The sequence below is a fragment of the Macrobrachium nipponense genome, chromosome 3 (assembly GCF_015104395.2).
Source record: "Macrobrachium nipponense isolate FS-2020 chromosome 3, ASM1510439v2, whole genome shotgun sequence".
NCBI lineage: Eukaryota > Metazoa > Arthropoda > Malacostraca > Decapoda > Palaemonidae > Macrobrachium > Macrobrachium nipponense.
In genome coordinates, this window is record NC_087202.1 from 73,868,360 (window position 1) to 73,889,321 (window position 20,962).

At 37.6% G+C, this 20,962-nt stretch overlaps 1 protein-coding gene across 1 annotated transcript in view; it reads left to right on the forward strand.

Moving 5' to 3' along the window:
• Positions 1–20,962, forward strand: part of LOC135222423 (ubiquitin carboxyl-terminal hydrolase 8-like) — a 148,686-nt gene that overhangs the window by 20,313 nt on the left and 107,411 nt on the right. The window contains exons 6-9 of the mRNA XM_064260509.1: positions 4,309–4,460; positions 14,496–14,557; positions 14,944–15,059; positions 15,232–15,369. Coding sequence (XP_064116579.1) covers positions 4,309–4,460; positions 14,496–14,557; positions 14,944–15,059; positions 15,232–15,369 — 468 coding nt within the window. The remainder of the gene's footprint in view (positions 1–4,308; positions 4,461–14,495; positions 14,558–14,943; positions 15,060–15,231; positions 15,370–20,962) is intronic.

Here is a 20,962-nt window from a genome sequence, read left to right on the forward strand (position 1 = left end):
CAAGAGTCCGAAGAAGCGAGAGAGGCGACGGCCGATGGACTAGCGGCCGATGTGGAGTTGCCAGTTCGGGTTACAAAAAGTACGATACCGCTGGCAAAATCAACGTTGGCGGCGAAAGGTGCAGCAAAGAATAGAATGCAGCTTCCAGTTTCGCCCGTAAGGCCATTCAAAATACACACAAAGGATGATAAGGCTCCTATCAAAAGTACGAAGAATAGAGAGTTGGCAACCTCGTCTGATACGTTCGTGGAAGGCATTGTCCGTCTGGATGAAAGATCGAGGCTGAATTCTCCGACGCTCGGAAACGATAGCAACCCTAATAGAGACGAAGTTATCTCAGTTTCAAGGGAGCCTTCATCTTGGAGGTTTAGACGAGATTCTCGCTCTAGATCCGTGAGCAGAGAAAGAGTGAGGTGTTATCGTTCCCCTACTGACTATTCGGGATCGAGCCAATGGCGGCCATCAGAGATCAAAGAGACCGCGGCCGTAGGGGCAGGCGGCTGGGAAATTACCGGCCGTTTGTCAGAGGATAGGGGTGAGATAACATCCCCTGTGGCGGAGAACAGTATGTTAGACCCGGAGGAAGGAGAAAACCAAGAGAGAGTTACCCCCATGGAGCAACCTACTATGTCAGCCGCACATGGAGAGGTACTACCAGTCGGTGAAGTCCCTATCGCTTCACGGGTGGAGACTGTCAAGTATCTCCTCTGAGTGAGAGGGTTTTCGCAGAAAGCAGCAACTCAGATGACAGGAAATATCAGAAAATCATCTGCGGCAGTATACCAAGGAAAGTGGTCGGCATACTGTGATTGGTGTCGTAGAGGGAACTTGTCTCCACTCGGTACCACTATTCAGCAGTTAGCAGACTTTCTGGTATATCTCAGAACAGAATGGCATATGTCTGTATCTGCAGTGAAGGGGTACAGGTCTGCTCTAGCCTTAGTCTTACGACGAATGAAAGGGGTGGACATTTCGTCTTCATGGGAGTTGGCCATGCTGATGAGGAGCTTTGAACAGTCATGTCCACCAAAGGAACTAAAAGCCCCAGATTGGGATCTGACCATGGTACTGAGTAGTCTGACAAAACCCCCTTACGAACCACTTAGGCAGTCCACAGATAGGAGCCTGACCCTGAAGACAGTCTTCTTATTGGCCCTAGCTTCAACCAAAAGGGTGGGGGAGCTACATGGCCTGTCATATCTCATAAAGCACTCGAGAGGTTGGAGGTCAATGGTATTAGAGTTTGTTCCAGAATTCGTGGCCAAGACTCAAAACCCAGCAATAATGGACGGCAGATTCGACTCCTTTTCCATACCTTCCTTGGCAGACTTTGTAGACAATGACAAAGATGAGATGCTTCTGTGCCCTGTCAGGGTACTAAGAGAGTACTTAAGAAGGACAAGGCACCTCAGGGCGGGGTGCCTGAGGTTGTTCGTAAGTACAGGATGGAACAAGAAGGAAGTGTCCAGGAATACAATATCGTTTTGGCTAAGGGAGACGATCAGAAATGCCTACATGACAGAAGACAGGGGCCAAATAGCCAGGAGGGAGCTAGAGCTCATGACATCAGGGGCTTGAGTGCTTCTTTGGCATTTAAAAAGAACATGTCTGTGGAGAGAATTTTGAAAGCTGGGGTGTGGAAACGCCAAACAACTTTCACCTCATTTTATTTTTAAAAGACGTTGCCCATAGATCCTTTGACACTTTTTCCTTGGGTCCAGTGGTGGCGGCCCAACAAGTGATATAGCTCATCCAGTACCCCTGGCGGGTCAGTTTGTGTCTAGTCTAAGATGAAGGTATGAAAGTAGAATGAATGGGATGACTGGTCTTTTTTCTTTACTACTTTCTTCCTACTCCTTTAACTATGGGCAATATGAAGGAGGGTACCGTCATATGCTGGAACGGACTAGATGCAGGTGAGGTGGTCAGCCATACTGTGAAGCTATCTTAGGTTATGGTATACTTTTCAGTAGCAACACACCCCTCTAGATAATAGGGAAGAAAGGGGTGAGGGTGGATCCAGTTACAAGGGACAAGAGTAGTGTGCGAGAAGGGAAGGTTCTCTGTTCTCCCATAATGGCTAAACCATAGAATGGTATCAGCACCCAGTGAGGGAAACCAATAGATTCGCTTATATCTTTGGTTCTAGGTTCATTGTCCATTCTCTTGGAATTCTCATAATGTATTCGGAAATGGATATGGTGGCAAACTCCCAGTCAGTTGTAGATACTTACCTCCCTCCAATAAGTAAGTCTATCCTAATGTTAAGACCGAAGGTTTGTTCCATATATGAACAAATACCAAATTTGTAACTAATTTGTATTTTTCATAACTAACAAACCTGAGGTCTTAACATTAGGATTTACTAGCGCTAAGCTGGAAACCGGTAGAATAAAATTACACTTGTGAGATCCAGGGACTATTGGCATCTATACCAGGTCATGGGGCATGTATACCCAGAATGCCCTCGGCGTCCTGTGACCCACCAGTTATATTTCTAACCCAGTTTAGACTGCTAGAGGGGTGGTTCGAGGTGGGCCTTTACCTGTTAAGACCTCAGGTTTGTTAGTTATGAAAAATACAAATTAGTTACAAATTTGGTATTTTTCTGTTGACAGTGGTGGCAATCCCTGCACCTGATGGTAGGGGCAGGCAAACATGGCAGTGCAGGTGGGTGCAGGTCGATTGGTGTGTGAACTTACTATTGACTGATCTGCATTGCTTGAGTCTATATATGCTTGGTTTCTGGTGTGGACCCTGTTTGCTATTGGTCACTTGCACATCCACCTCAGGAGGGAAGGACTAACTCTGACTCTTCCTTTGTTGATGCATCATTGGAAGCATATAGTTAAGAGTACTAGGTGCTTCCTTGGACTAATGGATGTTATGTAGTTCCCAAGAGTTGTCTCATGTTTTTGGGACATGCTCACAATTGATCTCTATGCCAATTGTGAATATGGTCATATTTGAATGGGTGGTACCAGTTTGGGTCCATGTTGGAGTTTGCTACACCTTTGCACCACTCAATACCTCTCTACCAAGGACAGATTGTGTGCACTCATGCTCATCTTAATTGAGTAGTGGGGCCAGCCTGGAGGGTTCTGCTTCTGATTTAAGGCTCCCAGGCAGTGAAGGTAATTGTGTTTGATCATCTTTAGTGCCTGCAGACTGGGTTGGTGTCTTAAGTCATTCTTGGTTCTTGTTACAGGCCTCTGAGGAGGGTCAGGGCAGAGTAATGATGATGATGCCTGACGCCTTAAAGTTTAGAACTTTTGTAACTGAATTAGTAGTTTGAAAATTTAATTGTAATTAGTATTAGAAACTAGTATTTATGAAAAGTTTAGTAGTGCACCGAGATAACAGACCGTGGTATATTGTACTTCTGGATATACAGGTGCAAAATGGATATATCAATTTGAGGGTGTTTGCGTCCAGATCTGCCGGTGAGTATGTAAGAGTCACTATTAGTATTATAATATAAAATAACAAACATAACTAGTATGCATATTTTTCATGGCTCTGTTAAAAAAATTGTTTTACTTCACGGTATTCAATGATATTATGGGGTAAGTTTATTTTGCTGTATTTAACTTAATTCAGAGCGATATTCTTGCTCCTAGTTAATGTAAATGAATCTCAAGATACTCTATTTAAATAAGGCAAGGTTATATTTCATTATACAAAGTATTTATAAGTCACAATATAACTTAAATTGGTCTCGTTGTGAACTAATTTAGTTCTTTTTTTTATTTTGTTAGTAGATGGCACTGGTTTGATATTTTCTCTCGATTTCATCATATGAGCTTCACGTATTTAATTTTTATTGGTGTGAAAACAATTTTAAAGGATGTTCTTTGATGCTCAGTAGTTTTGATTAAAAGATTATTCTCTCCAATTTTATTTACAGTCGAGTTTGACGGCATATCGAAGTTTATAGGAGAGTAATCCATGTTGCCGATGCACGATAATTTATTGTTATTATTATTGTTATTATGAACTGTTAAAATAGACAGTTATAAGCATTTTACAGTAATTTAAGAGATACCGGGTATAAATATTCTTGGACTTTATAGCAAGAAACGCATTCATGTATACATATGTACAACAAAATTTCCGAGTTTCCATTGTAGTGGGGTTGGCTCGGATGCTTTAATCCCTCGGTGAGCTACTGTACCCCAAGATAAATGTTATTGCCGAGTAAATGTAGATTTATTTTTTTGAATATTCTGTATACTATTTTTAATAATGTGAGTTCTTATTGCAGTATGGTTATTGTTTAAATATTTATTTCTTTCACTGTCATATTAGGACCAAGAACAGCTTCGTGTTCAAGAAGATAAAAGAAGAGCTTTGCAAGAACAGGTTGAACGTATGAGGAAGGAAAGAAAAGAGAAGGAAAGAAAATTGAAGGAGCAAGCAGAAAGAGAGAGAAAGGCTCAAGAACAAGCGGAGGCTGAAAGGTTTGTAAAAATGTATGACAAAAGACTTTTTAGTTTTAGAAAGTCAGAGGGGGATTGATGATCAAAGTATATTTCCCTTCAAATTTTAGTAAGACAGTTGTATTATGGTTTGATGAACAATGAAAGTTTGCCTAAGATCTTCCATATTAGCCAAAATTAATTATGAAACTTTGTGCTTCATGGAATCTTTTATTGTTTACTAATTACAGGCAGTCCCTGGTTTACAACGGTCTTAACCTATACCATTCAAATCCTACATTGCTATTAGAAAATATTCATAAAAATCTGGTTCTGACATAACAAAAACCTGATGTTACGGCACAGTTGTGTGGGTGAAATTTCAGTAATTTGTGAATTTTTTTTAGCAATACTTGCTAATTACTGTAAATATTTTTATTTTATTTTCATGACTAAATACTTTTTTTTTTATAGTGTAGTCACTGTCTCATCCTCAAGGAATTACCCTTCCATGGTCTATCCAGAGCTCCATGGTGACCAGACTAATGTCAAAGAATTCTCTTTTAGCTGGTCTTGTGGTGGGGTATTGTGTTGTAATGATAAACATTATAACGTGATAGAGAATGAATGAACTCAGGATAAGAGGGCACTTTCTTTTTTCCTCAGCAAATTAGTAAGTTTACCTATGTCAAAACCTGCAAGAAGATGAAGTGGCTTTGTGCATATGCGCCGTCATATATTTTACATATGACCAAAAATGGACCAAGAAGCCATTCCTTTTCTGGTCGGTAAAGAAATCCGAGCTCGGAGAATTTCGCTCATTGCTGGTTGATTTCATTACCAAGGATCTTTGAAACATCTAGGTTGAAAGCTAAGTGAATAATTTCAAGTTCCAGTTGAAAATTTGTTAGTTTAGGCTGTGGAACAATGATTTAATTGTATGTGAAAAGCCATAAACCAGCTTTTTCGTCGGCACACGTTGGTGCTTCTCATGATTTATGATCAATCTTTGTAGAAGCGCAAATTGTTTTGAAGAATTTATCATTTTGTATAGAAGTTTAATTAAAGAAATTTTCCACAAGTATTATTAATAGTATAGATAACCCTTTCAGATAATGATGTCTGCAATAGCCTACTAGGTAGTAGTGTACAATCCAGAGGGAATGCAACATTAATTCAGTGAGATTAAGTTAGCTAGAGTGTACTAGATATTGTCTATAGCCAATAACCTAGGTTTATATATTCCTAAGGGTGAACAAAATTAACCTGGATTAGGTAGCAATCTGAATCAAAGTAAGTTTTAAAGACATAGCCTGCTACGCTATGGGCCTAGGCAGTAGCCTAAGTTTATACCAAATACCTTAGGATTAGATAAAAGGCTACCAACATTTTCCTTTTTTATAGCCAGTATACTTAAGCATATTCTTAATACTCTAGGCTATTATGTGCATACCCTTAAAAGGGAATTAAATAATCTGGATTGATTATACATTAATCTATACTAGGTGATAGCCTAACTATAGATTTTCACATTACTAAGTTACTGTTTTATATAGTAGACCAAAAACAGGAGACCTGATGGGCTATGAGGTAGTAGCCTATCTTGAAGGCTACAAATTACACCTGGTTAATCCCATATCCTTAAAAGTGAATGAAAAAATCAGGATTTGGTGATAACCTATACTAGGTGATAGCCTAACTATAAAGTTTCACATTAGTAAGTTTTTATATAGTAGACCAAAAGCAGTAGATGAAATGGGCTATGAGGTAGTAACCTATCATGAAGGCTACACATTACACCTGGTTAATCCCATGTCCTTAAAGATAAATGAATCAATCAGGATTAGACAATAACCTTTACTAGGTGATAGCCTAACTATAAAGTTTCACATCAGTAAATTTCTCAATAGAAAGTTATTTTTTTATATAGTAGATCAATTACCCTAGGGCTAGATGTAAACAATCTGGGTTAGACAAAAATGTTAGCCTAACTATGAGTTTACATATGAGTAAGTTTCTGTTTTTATATATCCTGTACAGTATGAATGATCTAGAATAATCTGGGTTAGGCAGCACACCATACTAGGCTAAGAGAGAACACTTAAGGAAACATCCTATTGTTGGATTACTAAGTGGTACTTTATCCCAAATAGCCTAGGATTAGATTTAAACAGTATCCTAGGCTTAATTAAATATGGTAGCCTATTGGCAAGGCTACATAATAGTGGAGTTCTTATGTAACCTATATCCATAAATGTGATAAAAAAATCAGAGCAGGCTTTAGCCTAACCAGGGTAAGTAGGAACCCCCTTTCTAAAGGAATATCCTACCAGTAGCCAAAAAAATCATTGGCCAAATATTAGGTAGGGAGGGTAAGGATGGTCTCGGCCACAGAAAACTATATAAAAAAAGGACACATTTTCTGTATGATTTATATCCTTAAAGGTTTTAAATAAGCCTATAATAGGCAGTGACCTAGAATAGGTTGAGCAGGAACCTCTGGTAACACCATTTTAAAACAATTCCATTTATTTCTGTGCCAGTAATTTTGACAGTGAAAGATTATGCCGAATTTGGACCTACAACCAGCTGTTGGAATGGATTTCAGCCGTAACTGGGGGACTGCCTGTACTGTACTAAGATTTCTGGCTAGAGTGCATATGAAGATTCCTTTAACACATTAGGAATTAGCAGTGCCTCAGATATGGTCTTATACATGAAAGAAAAAATGATTTAAGTAAGAGTTAGAAGTGGGAAGAATCTGTCAGTCAGAGATGTTGCAGAGGGGTAATGGCAGCCCTAAAGATTGTGGAGAAGTGTATGGATTTAAATTGAAATCTGATGGGAATTCAGACAGTGCAAAAGATATTGGCTTGTTTATAAAAATGTTGATTGTGATGATGCATTGTCATGCGAGGGTACAAGTTTCCTGAGGGATTCTCGTGCAAATATAGATATCACCATGAAATGTTGTCAAAGTTTGGCCATAATCTTTTTACAATAACTTGTTATTTCTAATATAGTACATAGAACCATAATTTATTTGCTAGTAGAATGTTGTTTGTGTAGTATTTTGCTTTATAGCTAATTTAATTTTAATTTTGAAGGTTTTAAAAAATATTGTACGAATTATGAAACTTGTGGCCGTTATTTGTTTTTGATACATAAGTCAGTAATTATTATAACTAGTACAGTATAACCAAACACTGGCCCCCTCCCCTCACACAGTAAGCTGTCTGGCCATAGAAGAGATGCTGTTGAAATCACAATTATCATTATTTCCTGTGGGCCCATGACCAGTTTCATTATTCACACCTCATTGAGACAACATCATAATGATACTATCACAGCAATAGGCAGTTTTATTGCTAGAAAACTGCATTAAAATATGAGCAGTCCTTAGAATTTGTAGTGGTCTTGAGTCATAACAAAACAAAGCTTACTGAGAAGGAAGATTACTTGTGACTCACCAACAGCCTAGTCAACCTGTATCCAGCTACCATTGACTACAAATGGTGCATCAACATTTTACTTAGCATGCAGTGGTTTGCTAGACGAGAACAACTTACTCGGCTACCGCTACCCTTGCTTATGGGGGTATCAGTATAAAAGACCTGAGTGCATAAAAGCAGTTCCTTACTTGAATTCATATTTAAATGATTGTGCCATACTTTGTTTAATTGTGCTAGTATGTGCTCTGATATTGTAAGATTTGTGATTAAAAGAAGTGCAGTCTCTACATCTTGCCACTTCCACACCTCCACGAACCAACCTGAGAAGAGCCATTATTAGGCAAAGAGGTCGGGAAAAACTAATCTTTTTTAATACTCTGCGAGTTTGAAGCATCTGTACTTACTCCATTACATACCAATGGAATTGGGCAATTTTAATTTGGACTGAATTGTTCTTAGTCACCTCAACCATATTTGGGCGTCACTAAACTCTACATCTTCATCTCTAAGGACATATTACACAAAATTTACTGTACATTATGTAGCGTGATATAGTATTCTGATTGAAGTGTACTAGTATATATAATGCTTTGTTGTGAATATTATTTTGACTTTGAGGTAATATTTTGTTCTCTTTCTAATGAATTTTTTAGTGTATTTGTATGTCTTAGTGTCTATATGTAGCCTTCATGAGCATCACATTACAAAATGCAGCCCTTTGGATTTCATTTCTTGTGTTGCTGGATTTCATATCTTGTGTTGCTGTTGCCTTACTCAATATTGTAGACATTTCATATGTATGTTTTTGATATTCCCTTTAGAAAGTCTCGCTTTCTTGTACATTATTTGCTATTATTGACGTTTAATGCAGTGCATTTTTGCACTTAATAGAGAAGTGGAGTGTTAAATGCATATATTCTTCAATCTGTGCATGTGTCTATGTACACACCTGACTCATCTTTTCTCATCAATATTATTACTTGAAATGCCTCATTTATTGTGAATTGATAATTGCTTATGATTGGTGGGCTGTTATTGTACAGTTATTTTATATTTTTCCTCCCCTTGCATTTTAAGCTTGAAAGATTGATGTGATAAAGCTAAACTAGACATTTAGATTACAGTACTTCAAATTTCTTTTCATGTATAAGTCTGAAGGGTAGCAAATCTGAGACCATATAAATTTTTGTTTTTGGAAAACTAGATATACCATTGTAAGGCTCAATGAGGCTAAAATTGTAGACTTCATGATGAAGTTGACATCCAACTTTACTTTGATCATCATCAAGGTAAAATGAGTTCACTACAATTTATATTGTATTATGAACTCTCTGTTCAAAGACCCTTATGATGCCCCTTCCCTGTGATTGTCTAAGACTTCCTTTTAGTCTTTATCCTGCTACTGCCATATCTACTACTATATTCTGGTTACTTGTTCTTCTCGTCTTCTTATCGCATGTTCAAACCCCCTCAGTTTTGTTATACTCTGGATATTTATTATGCAACTCATTAATGGAGTGCTGAATGACCTAATGGGTTCCAGTGCTTGACTTTGTGCCTAAATCTCAAACTCCTTTCCATTCCATTAATCCTTAATGGACGGATTGCTCCTCGGTAGCAGTAATAACAAGTTTGGGGTGGTGGATGGATTGATCCTGCAGATAAACAATATTAAGTGCCATCGATTTGGAAAGAATCTGGTGGGAAAAAGGTGCCAATACTTCTACAGCCCTTAAATTCACTAATGGCAACTTTCACATTGGCTAAAAGGCTAAAACCAGAATTGGGTGTCCAGGACTTCCTAACTTCAAGGGGGAATGTATTATGTCACTGTTTTCGCATGACGTCTTTTTGTAAAATTACTCATAAATAGTATACCAAGGGGTTGCTGTTGGTTTTTGTTCTTATTTTTTATGATAGTATATCAGTTGTAAATGTAATTTTGCAAAGCCAAGTGCAAAGATATATTAGAAATAACATGTAAAAATAAAAAGTTACTGAATCTTCATTCTTGGTAAATTTACATATGTAAATATTTTTCAACAAATATGCTAACAATTTGTTACTGATTTTATTTCTTATCTGTTTTGATAATGTTTGAGCTGTAATTATAATTTTACAAAATAAAATAAAATTATTTATAAGAAACAGCAAATATAAGTTGGTAAAATTTTACAATTGTAGTGTAAAATAGGCCCCACAAGGGGTTGTAAATAGCCATTTTCAACATCTCGTGGAAGGCAGGGAAAATTTTTTAGATTTATTTTTCTTTCATGTGCATATCTTCCTCTTTGCATTGATTTGTGTTTATTTTTTGTAAATTGGCCAACCTCAAAGTTTACCCAGCCTTAGTACCTGCATATCGATATACAGTAGAGCCTCGGTTCTCGACGATAATTCGTTCCAGAAGGAGCGTCGAAATTCGATTATTTCGAGAACTGAATCAAGTTTTCCCATAAGAAATAACTGAAAATGGATTAATCCGTTCTTGACCATCAGTTATTACCCTAACCTTGCCTTTTTATACAATACATTACATGTAAATTACAACTAAATAAGTTAAAAGTTAAATAAATATCATGTTAAACGTATATTTATAATTTTAAATGTATAATATACAGTATAAAAGAAAACTAGCCTGTGTCCAACTGATTGTTGACCAAGATCCATAGGCTACCTAGGTAAATAGTAAGTAGAACTAGTGTAGTGGGTAGGCATAAAACGTGTTGCTAACATAATAAAAAACATTGAAAAGCAAGTCTAATTATTACAGTAAATTAATAAACTATTAAAATTAAACCCAATTTATATTTATCAAAAACTTGCAAAAATTTGCCTACAGTAAGTCGGCATTTAAGGATGTAAACAAACCATAGCGCAGCCCTGGTGGTTTATATTGGGACTGTGGTAGTAAAGAAATCATATCTCGCTATAAGCCTAGAAAAATTTACATTCGATATTAATTTATGGTAAATCTTTTACGGAGTCGACTGCAATACTGTATACAAAATCGCTTGAAAATTATCTTTCAGTAAATGTAATGTTATGATACTAACGATTTTGTTTCATAAATGTCATAAAAAAGGTGCGTCTTTTATGGCAAATTGTCCAATATCAGGGCTGGTTTCAAGCTTATTGGACTTTGACAATTATTATGGTACTGCTACTGCATGGTACATATATACGTACGCATAAGTAAAAGAATCTTCAAAATGTCTTTAATTACTATACCATTACGTACCAGCATCTCTTGAGTTTAATATCAAGCTAACCTCATTTTTTTTTTTTTTTTTTTTTTTTTTTTTTTACGACGACGCTTATAAACGAAGCATACAGATTGCGTTCGTTACCGCGCACGCGTTGCATATGTAAACTGTGTCACTACCAGACCTCATACGTAAACATTGACGTCTTTTTACAGTAGACATAAAAGAATCGTCTTAATTTCTATAATTATTCTATACCATAGCGGCTTCTCTGATTAAGCTAAGGCTAACCTCCTCTTTACCAGCAAGCTTAACAAAGATTAAGATTGCGTTCGCTACCGAACGGCACACGTTACGTATGTGACAGTGGTTTCACTACCAAAATCTCACGTACTAAACAATGACGTATTTTTACAGTAGACATAAAAGAATCTACTTAATTTCTATAATTAATGTATACCGTAGCGGATTCTGAGTTAACCTAAGGCTAACCTCTTCTTTACCGGCACGCTTAAAAAGCTTAGATTGCGTTGCTACCGAACCGAACATGTTACGTATGTAACTGGTTTCACTACCAAATCTTACACGTAAACATTAACGTATTACAGTACGACATAAAAGATTCTTCTTAATTTCTTAATAACTACGCACTTAATATGGCATAGTGGCTTCTCTGATATAAACTATGACTAACTTCTTCTTTACCGGAAAGCTTAACAAAGCTTAAAGATTGCATTCGCTACCGAACCGCACATGTAACCTACGTACGTAACATTGCCTTCACTCCAAACCTAACACTTAAATACATATTGCATTTGCTACTGAAACGCGCGCCTCAAGTGTGAGCATGGTTTTAGAATATGTCTACGCTTGAAAAAAAATCAAGCAAGGGTGCTTGATTAAATCTTTTTTTCGCTCATCACTTTCATGCAGAGGAGAGGATAGACGAAACTTAAGGTTTATTTTGGAGTTGGAAATGATGGAAACATTTTGAAGAAGGAAAACGTGAGATGCCATGTAAACACTTTTCCATTATTTCAGAGATTAACAATAGCAAAATGTTTTAATAGATAGCCAGTAGTAATGTTGGGACCCATGATGAATCAAAAGGTAACTGCGTATAGAGTTGATACCACCGAAAAAGCAAACGAAATGCGCGCAAGGTGTACAAGACACGACACGTGTTTGAATGTTTGTAAACATTAGTTGCGGACTTTAAACAATGCTGAGTGGCGTCACCAGTGTTACCAACCGTTTTGCTAAATTATGCTAGTCGGTCCAAGCAAGAATTTATGCCAAATATGGTGCAATTTTGTGCCAGAATTATGCTATTAATCTATCATTATCTCATTTCTCTAATACATTCGAGCTAAAACAACGATGTAATGGAAATTTAAAACATTTATATATTAGGTGAAATGATAAAAAGTGACGAACAGACAATATTATAACTAATAATTTGATGATCTTTACATGTTAGGAAACTCGTAATAAAACACCATTTTTCTTTAATAGATCACATACGCAATCACTAGTACACTATTTGATATGCAATCACTATTATACTATTTGACAAATGTGTGAAGATCACACATACAAATGTGAAGAAAAACAACAAATTTTACTTATTACTGCATCATTATAATGCCACTCAGAACCAATTTTCTTTAACATGTCACATAAACAATTAATAAATACTTGAAAATGTGTGAAAATTACTTCAAATATAACATTTTGTTATTTACTGATATTTACTGAAAAATTAAAACTAAAAAAAAAGGTAAACAAACAAACCAGTCTCTACTCAAGAAGAAAAACACGTACTTATTACTTGATCATTATCATGCCACTGAAACACTATTTTTCTTTAACAGATCACATACACAATGAATAAATACATACTTGAAAATTGTGTGAAAATCACTTCAGACATAATTAAAATTTTGATTACTGAAAAAAATAAAACTTAAAAAAGGAAAAAAAGTAATTCTTTACTCATGAAGAAAAAACATTATTAACACTTTACTGATCGTTTGTCATGCCACTGTGGGTATTTATTTATATTCACAAAATTTAACATTCCTTAGTTGGGTTCAAACTTAGCAATTAACTCATTTGTTAGTGCTGCTTTTGAGGCAATTTCACTTGTAGATACATTCACTATAGCTGTGTATGAAATTGAGTAATTTTCTGCATTTTATTTAAAATTTTAGTGAAAATACATTCTAAAATTGTACTAGAACCCTAAGTGTGAAAGAAATTATGCTAAGCTCCAATTCTTGGGTCAAATTATGCTAAAAAACATGAAATTATGCTACATTTGGTAGCACTGGATGACGCCAACTAGCGGCGGCTGGCGGAAACAGTTTTGTTTACAAACATCATATGGTCGGGGGTCGGAAACTGGTTTTTTGGTTGAAAACAGATACAAAGTTTATTGGAAATTTAGTGGCGAAATCCGATTATGTCGAGTACTAATACGGTTGTGAACCGGGTCTCTACTGTATTTACCCGTCCAGTAAGGGTTAATGGAAAATAATATGGGAATATGTTGGATCCCAGCCCATGTAGGGATTAAAGGAAATAAATAGGCTGAGAAAATGGTTGAAGAAGCAGTCCAAATGACTAGAACAATTGTATACATCCCTATTAGTGATTATACAAGATATATATAAAAACAATGATTGCTAATAAATGGCATAACATATGAAATGAGGAACTTTTTAAATAATATATGAAAACATAAAATCCTTTGTTGGATCATGGTATTCGTCATATCAGAGAGAGACAAACAAGTAATTCTGACATATCTTTACTTAGGCCATACTCGTTTGACACATACACTTAATGAACTGTTCACAATACCCTGCTCTCGAATGCTCAGAAGGCAAAGTGATAATAACAGTTAAACATAATGTTCAAAATATAACCAACCGTGGTTATATTTCTATCTCAGAAATTTCGTCAGGATCTTCAACATTTTCCATTACATATTCCAATTTTAATATTCACGAAGAAATGTAATTTAATTGATAAAATATAGAAATAAATAATTGAATAATGAAAATACAAAACCCTTTTTGGTGTTTAATGAATAAAAAATAACATGAATTTTGAGGTCTTACTTAACTTCTGAGTTTTATCATGAACAGAAATTTCATTTTAATCCATCACTGCAGTGCATGGCCTATTTGGTCATAACACTTGGCTTATGGCTTAGACCTGATAATTCATGTCATTCTAATCCTTCGGTCCTGCCTTATGATAGCTGATAATCAGCTCAGTGGTCTGACTAAACTACTTAAGTAATACAGTAATAAAGCACATATTGTGTAGGAATTGAATATTTCTTATATAAGTGAAATCTTGAAAAACATAGTAAATGCACATGCTTTCTAATGCTCTTATTCTTTTTTTAGGCGACAAGCAGAGGAACATAAGGCTAAACTGGAAGCTGAACAGCGTTCTCAGAGAAATAAAGGTAATGTTAATTTGTTAGGTTAAATTTACTGTGTTATGTAAATTCATTATGCTGGACACAGTATGTACTTGTCATAAATTTGTATGAATTCTTTTCATATAATTATGCTTCTACACTTATACAATAGTGACATGAAAATCTATTATGAAACATCAAAATTATATTATTTTAACCTTTTAGTTTTACATTTATAAATTTTATTTAAGGAAGGATAAAGTTCTGATAAGAAAATTGATTATTCTAATTGTGCTATTTTTGTATTTAGTTGATATTATTTTTCATATGAACAGTAAGTTCTTTGTACTGCATTTTGTAATTTGCATATAAGGTTTGTGTGCAAGTTCAACTAAATTACTAAACTCTTCATGGTTTTCCATCATCTGCAGTCAGTAGTGGTGCAGCTGAAACTTATACAACAAAGTTGAGAGATTCTCCTCGTTCTTCTCCAGTTCGAGGTGGCTCAAACCTCAAGAGGTCACATTCCGCTTTCAATTTATCTCAGGCAAGGATTATGGACCACATTTTTTGTTTGTCATTTTAGAATATGGTTGATATAATTTTGTTAATGAAACATTTTTACATTACTATGTTTTATTCTCTATTGCAATGAGATGGTACTGTATGGGTATACAATTAATAAAACTGATAAACATGAAAATATTATTTCAATGTAGCTTGGTGATGATGATAAAGAAAGTTCTGGAGGGCCAGTTACAAACTTTGATCGCAATTTGAAGCCACTGAATGTGTCACAACGAAGAAATGTCAACGCAGCACGACAGAGAAACTTTGAACCAAAATATGGCAATGTGGTAAGTGTTTTCAGTTTTTAAATATTTGCTTATCTATTTTTCATAACAGTAATGGAGAAAAATCTCCATATTTCAGCTTTCCATCTCTTGCTCCAAGCTAATTTTTCTTGAAAAGAACTTTCCCTCATTGCCACAAATGGTTGCATGCTGTTTTAATATATCACCAAACAAATCCCATATGATATTTCAACTGGTTTAAGCTTCCCAGCACATAATTGGTAATAAAAATTAAATTGTTCATATACGAAACAAACCTTCGGTCTTAACATTAGGATAAATACTCAGCGCCAGCTGGAAACCGGTAAAGTATAAAATAATTGTGTACGCAAGGGACTATTGGCATCTGTGCTTGGTCACGAGACATGTGGAGCCACCCACATACCCCTCATTAACTCGTGACCCCGTTAGTTATTTTCTTACCGCCTTTAAGTGAGGACTTGCTTTGCTCTGTCCTTTTAAAGCCAGTTTAGTTTGCCCCCTGTTGTTTTCCATTTGTTGTTTGCAATTCCCGGGTATGTGAACATGAAGCCTTCTCATCCTGCAAGACTTCCTGGATATCACAAGAAGCAGATAAATGCCCTGATATTTTCTTCGACGATTTCGACGTCGAGGTACTCATCAAGTAGTAAGTCGTAGGTGCAGAAACTCTTAAGGTACAGTTAATTCGTTACCTGTGCTTTGGAATATCGCATATTCATATGGATTGCCTGTAATCCAAAGCTTTGATGTATCTGGATGTGCTTTGGGAAGTAATTATGACTAATTGTGCTCCTTTCCCTGCGGGGAGAGGTGTGCATCGCCATCTTGTTTTCGTTCCAGATACGTGGGTAGAGAGGATGCAGGTGTGCGGTCGGCGTTAGGCTTATCAGGAGAACCAACCCAAGGGCAGTTGGTTTGATAATTAACGTTGTGCTGCCATCCAGGGTCCCACGTGATGGATGTCCTTTTTTCCTGATATGCACTGAACGGCGGTCGGATGCGTCGCCATCTGTAAAGAAGCAAATAGTGTCGCCATCTGTAAAGAAGCAATAGTGCAACACGGCAGACTTTAATGTTAGATTGCTATGCCTACGAGAATAACATCAGCAGCTTTGCACTTCTGGTAGGATGCTGGCTTCGCATTCGAGATGCTCAGTGACGTCATAAACATGGCGACTGCCATGATGTCACTTCACAGCTGCGGCCTACTCGGAGACATGCTTCCATTTACATTTCGAGGTACCAGAGTACTTTACAACTATGCTTTCGGATTGGAGATTTTTATTGCACATTGTTTTTGAGAGAAATTACAAGCGTTAGGAGATATTAGTCACATAATGGAAAAGACACAAGTCTTTCCTCTGTATCCTTCCGCTTAGGCGTCAACAAGCTTAGGTGACTGGCTTTGCCGCCAGTGCGTTCTCCTGCCAATCCTGGAAGAATAGGGAGTTTGTAGCTGATCCTTGAGCCAAGAGGAGAAGTTTCTTCTCCATCTTCGAGCCAGGATTGTTACATCCCTATTATATGAAAGCACAAGAAGTAGTTGTAATTGTCGAACAAGTGAATGATGGAAAGTTAGTCTAGTGAGGTTGCTGTGAAGAGTTGGAAAAGGCTAGAATCAGAGACTTCGTGACTGATCCTCGTGCCAAGAGGAGAAGAATAATTTCTTCTTCATCTTCGAGCCAGGACTGTCCCATCCTTGTAAAGTAGAAATGCCACAGAAGGTTGGGTCTCTTGATCTTGGCTGCAAGAGTACCATAAAGAGCCTCACGCTTCCATCAAGCGTGATGACGTCATAGCCAAAACGCTTGAAAAATGGCGGTAGTCATGGTGTCACAGCCTACTGATTCTCGATCTACTTTGCTGCCTCCGGAACCTAATATGCTTTCTGACTCATTGGTACACACAGTAATGAAGAATAAACAGGATCTAGAGGTGGAAATCGCTAAGAAAGACAAAAAGAAAAGGCGTGATTCGTCCTCTTTTTCTAGATGGTGTCATAGCTAAGTTCGATGGCGTCACTGAGTGTACCAGTCAAGCGTTGGAGGGTATGGGATTTCGTGACTGATCCTCGGGACAAGAGGAGAAGAGTAAATTCTTCTTCATCTTTGAACCAGGACTGTCACAGCCCAATCAGCAAGAAAGTCAAGAAGTCAGTGGCTGGTAAGCTCAAAGCAAGCGGACGAAACCGTTTACAGGAGTCCGAACGAGCGAAAGCGTCGACGGTCGCTGGGCTGGCAGCCGACGCGGAGTTGCCAGTGGTGACTATAAAGAGTCTAAGAGAGACTACAATGCTGTTGCTGAACTTGATACATATGCCGATACTTTTACAAACGTTTTCCATGGACTCTAGGTGTCAGAGCACAGGCAGTCCCCGGATTACGACGGTCTCGGCTTACGACGTTCCGAGATTACGACGCTTTTCAATTTTATTCATCAGACATTATTTCCAGGGTTATGACGCATGTTCCAGGGTTACGACGCCTACAACGCTCATCTGGCAGATGAAATATGACACCAAAAATGCAAAATAATCAATATTTGAAGGTTTTTTTGATGAAAAATTCCATAAGAATGCAGTTTACATAGTTTTCAATGCATCCAAAGCATTAAAAGTAAGGTTTTCTTAGGATTTTTGATGATGTTCTGGCTTACAACAATTTTCGGCTTACGATGCGTCTCAAGAACGGAACCCCCATCGTAACCCCGGGACTGCCTGTAATGCAATATGATAAAATAGCTCTCATATTTGTATATAGGATTGCAAATAGATACCTTCTCAAATCCTAATGACTATTCAAGATCGAGCCATCAGTGGCCATTAAAGATCAAAGATGCCGCGGCCGTATGGTCGGACGGCCATGATGCATGCAAATAGATACCTTCTCAAATCCTACTGACTATTCGAGATTGAGCCATCAGTGGCCATTAAAGATCAAAGATGCCACGGCCATATGGTCGGACGGCCATGACGCACCAGGACGTTTGTCAGAGGGTAGGAGTGAGTTGACGTCTTCTGTGGCTGAACACAGTGCGTTAGAACCGGAGGAAAGAGAAAACCAAGAGTTTCTGGCTTCGTATGCGGAGGTGATTGATTTGATTAGTCAATTCAATAACCTTTCGGGGAGCATGGGGACACCTGCCAGCATGCTTCCCCCCGGGGATTGACATGGTGTTTGTTTTGAAAAAGGATACAAAAGTGTATGAATTACCTTGTTCAAGTCACACAGAGTCCGTTTTACAACATGTAAAATTCATGGATTGATGGAAGGATATGGATACCTCTTAGTAATCGTATACAGCTTGAATGGTGGAAATTAGCATACTTGGGGTTGACCCCAGAAAACTTCAAACCTTTACAGGTAAGAAGAATTCCCATGTTTTATATGCTTGTTTGTATAATCTGGTTTCTTCCTATAAGAATATTAACAAAATTCTTCGACTCTTACACAAGTAGTTAAAGTTAATCGAAAGCTGTAGCTCCATTCTTCTTAATGAAATCGCATGGAAACTTAAGTCGAAAGGAAGAGGTGAACGTCTTTCTTTCGCCACTTAAGGTAGCCAAGCCTAAGTAGGGCACTTGTAACCTAAGATGCTTGGATAATTGGGTCATACCTTTTAGCCTAACAAGTGGTTATATTTGTAGCCTATTACAGCCAATCCGAGTCTACTGCTACTATCTTAGTTAATCTGAGTAGTAGTTCTTAGCTTAGACTGTCCGAACTAACTGGTTAGGGTATGCATGTGCTGGCTTGGACCAGCTAATTGTTGCAGTTTAGTTTTCGAACCTGCATTTACTATCTTAGATTAGTCTGAGTGGTACAATTCTTAGTTAGCTTAGCCGGGTCCGCTTAGCCTAACTCATAGGTTAGATGGTTCCGACATACATGTCGTACATGTCAACTTAGCCTAACAGTGGGTTGATGACTTAACATGGTTTGGCAGCTTGAACATGCCTTTACTATCTTAGATTGGGAGAATTAGTAAGGTTATAAGTATAGCTGAGCATAGACTAGTGCCTAGGCTACCCATTCGAAACACTTTTACCACCTCAGCCTAGAAGGTTGTGGTTGTAGCCTAGCATGTATAGCCCAAACTTTCTTGAACGACTTTACTCTAACCTAAGTCATCTAGTTTCTAGATTAAGCTAGTCTATACTAGCCTAGCCTAGTTAAGAGTACATCTCTGATGGACTAAACCTACCCTAAGTGATGGAGGAGTTAGCCTAGCCTAATTGGAAGAGTTAACATAGCCTAACCTAACCAAACCAGGGTCCTAGCCTAATTGGAAGAGTTAACATAGCCTAACCTAACCAAACCAGGGTCCTAGCCTAATTGGAAGAGTTAACATAGCCTAACCTAACCAAACCAGGGTCCTAGCCTAATTGGAAGGGTTAACATAGCCTAACCTAACTAAGCCAGGGTCAGACTGGTCTTGCCAACTTAAAATAAGTTAGTCAGTTCTTAATTGACTATACCTACTTAGACTAGTCCAAGTGGTTGTTGGCTAGGTTAACCCGGAATCTGCAAATGGGTCTCTTCCATACTGGTCTAGTTTCTATATTGAAGTCATGAACCTAACATAGAGGGTTCGAGCTTCACTTGACTAGAGCAAGGCATTAGAACCTCATCATATCTGGAAGGGGAAAGCGGGGAGTTTCCCATTCTTCAGGAGTGAGGTGGGGTGAAGTGACGTTGGGTACAATTCTGGGCTAGGTTATTCGAGAATAGCACCATGATGGTTTCTGGCAATATAGGATTTCCCTTTGGAGGGTAGCATATTGAACATATGCCCGTATATTGTAACAGGTCACCACATAAGGTGTATGTGGTTGGAAAGTAACATTACTTGTGGAAAAATGAGCCAAGTCCTGTTAACAGATTAATTCCTTGGACAGGAGGATAATTGAGACGTGTCTGAATAGAATATATTATCATAGGACATTCTCCAGGGGTTTTTCCTATGATATAGTCTATTTAATTGGAAAAATTAAGTGTATCTTAGTTTTTACAAAAACACTGAGCTGTTTAATAGCTCTCCTAGGGCTGGGGGCTGGCCTGAAGGATTGGATATTTTTTACGTGGCTAGGAACCAATTGGTCACCTAGCAATGGGACCTGCAGCTTATTGTGAGATCCGAACCGCACTATATCGATAAAATAATTTTTATCAGCAGAAATAAGTTTCTCTGATTCTGCATTGGCCAAGATGGGGGTTGGACCTCGGACCACCAGTTTGGCAGATAAGTGCACTAACCACTTGTCCAGAGAGGAACTTGTATAATGGAAAAACCATGTAAGAGCTGTCTCAGGGGTTTCACCCTTCGAGGAGCCTGAGGATTCCATTTGCGATACTGGGAACAACCTTGAGATTATGCAAACTCTAGGTTCTACCTGTTCCTCCAGAAGGATGGGTTCCAGTAATTAAGGAGGACCCAGGATGAGTGACTGATAAAGTTTATCATAGCACAGTCATCGCTACCAGGTTCGTGTGGGGAAGAGCCACCACCGATAGGTATAATTAATATCTCAAGGTCTGGAGGTTGACCAGTATCCCTTTTCGAACTAATAGTTTTAAGTTTTTGGGTGTAGAGTGTGACCTCGGATGTAACACGA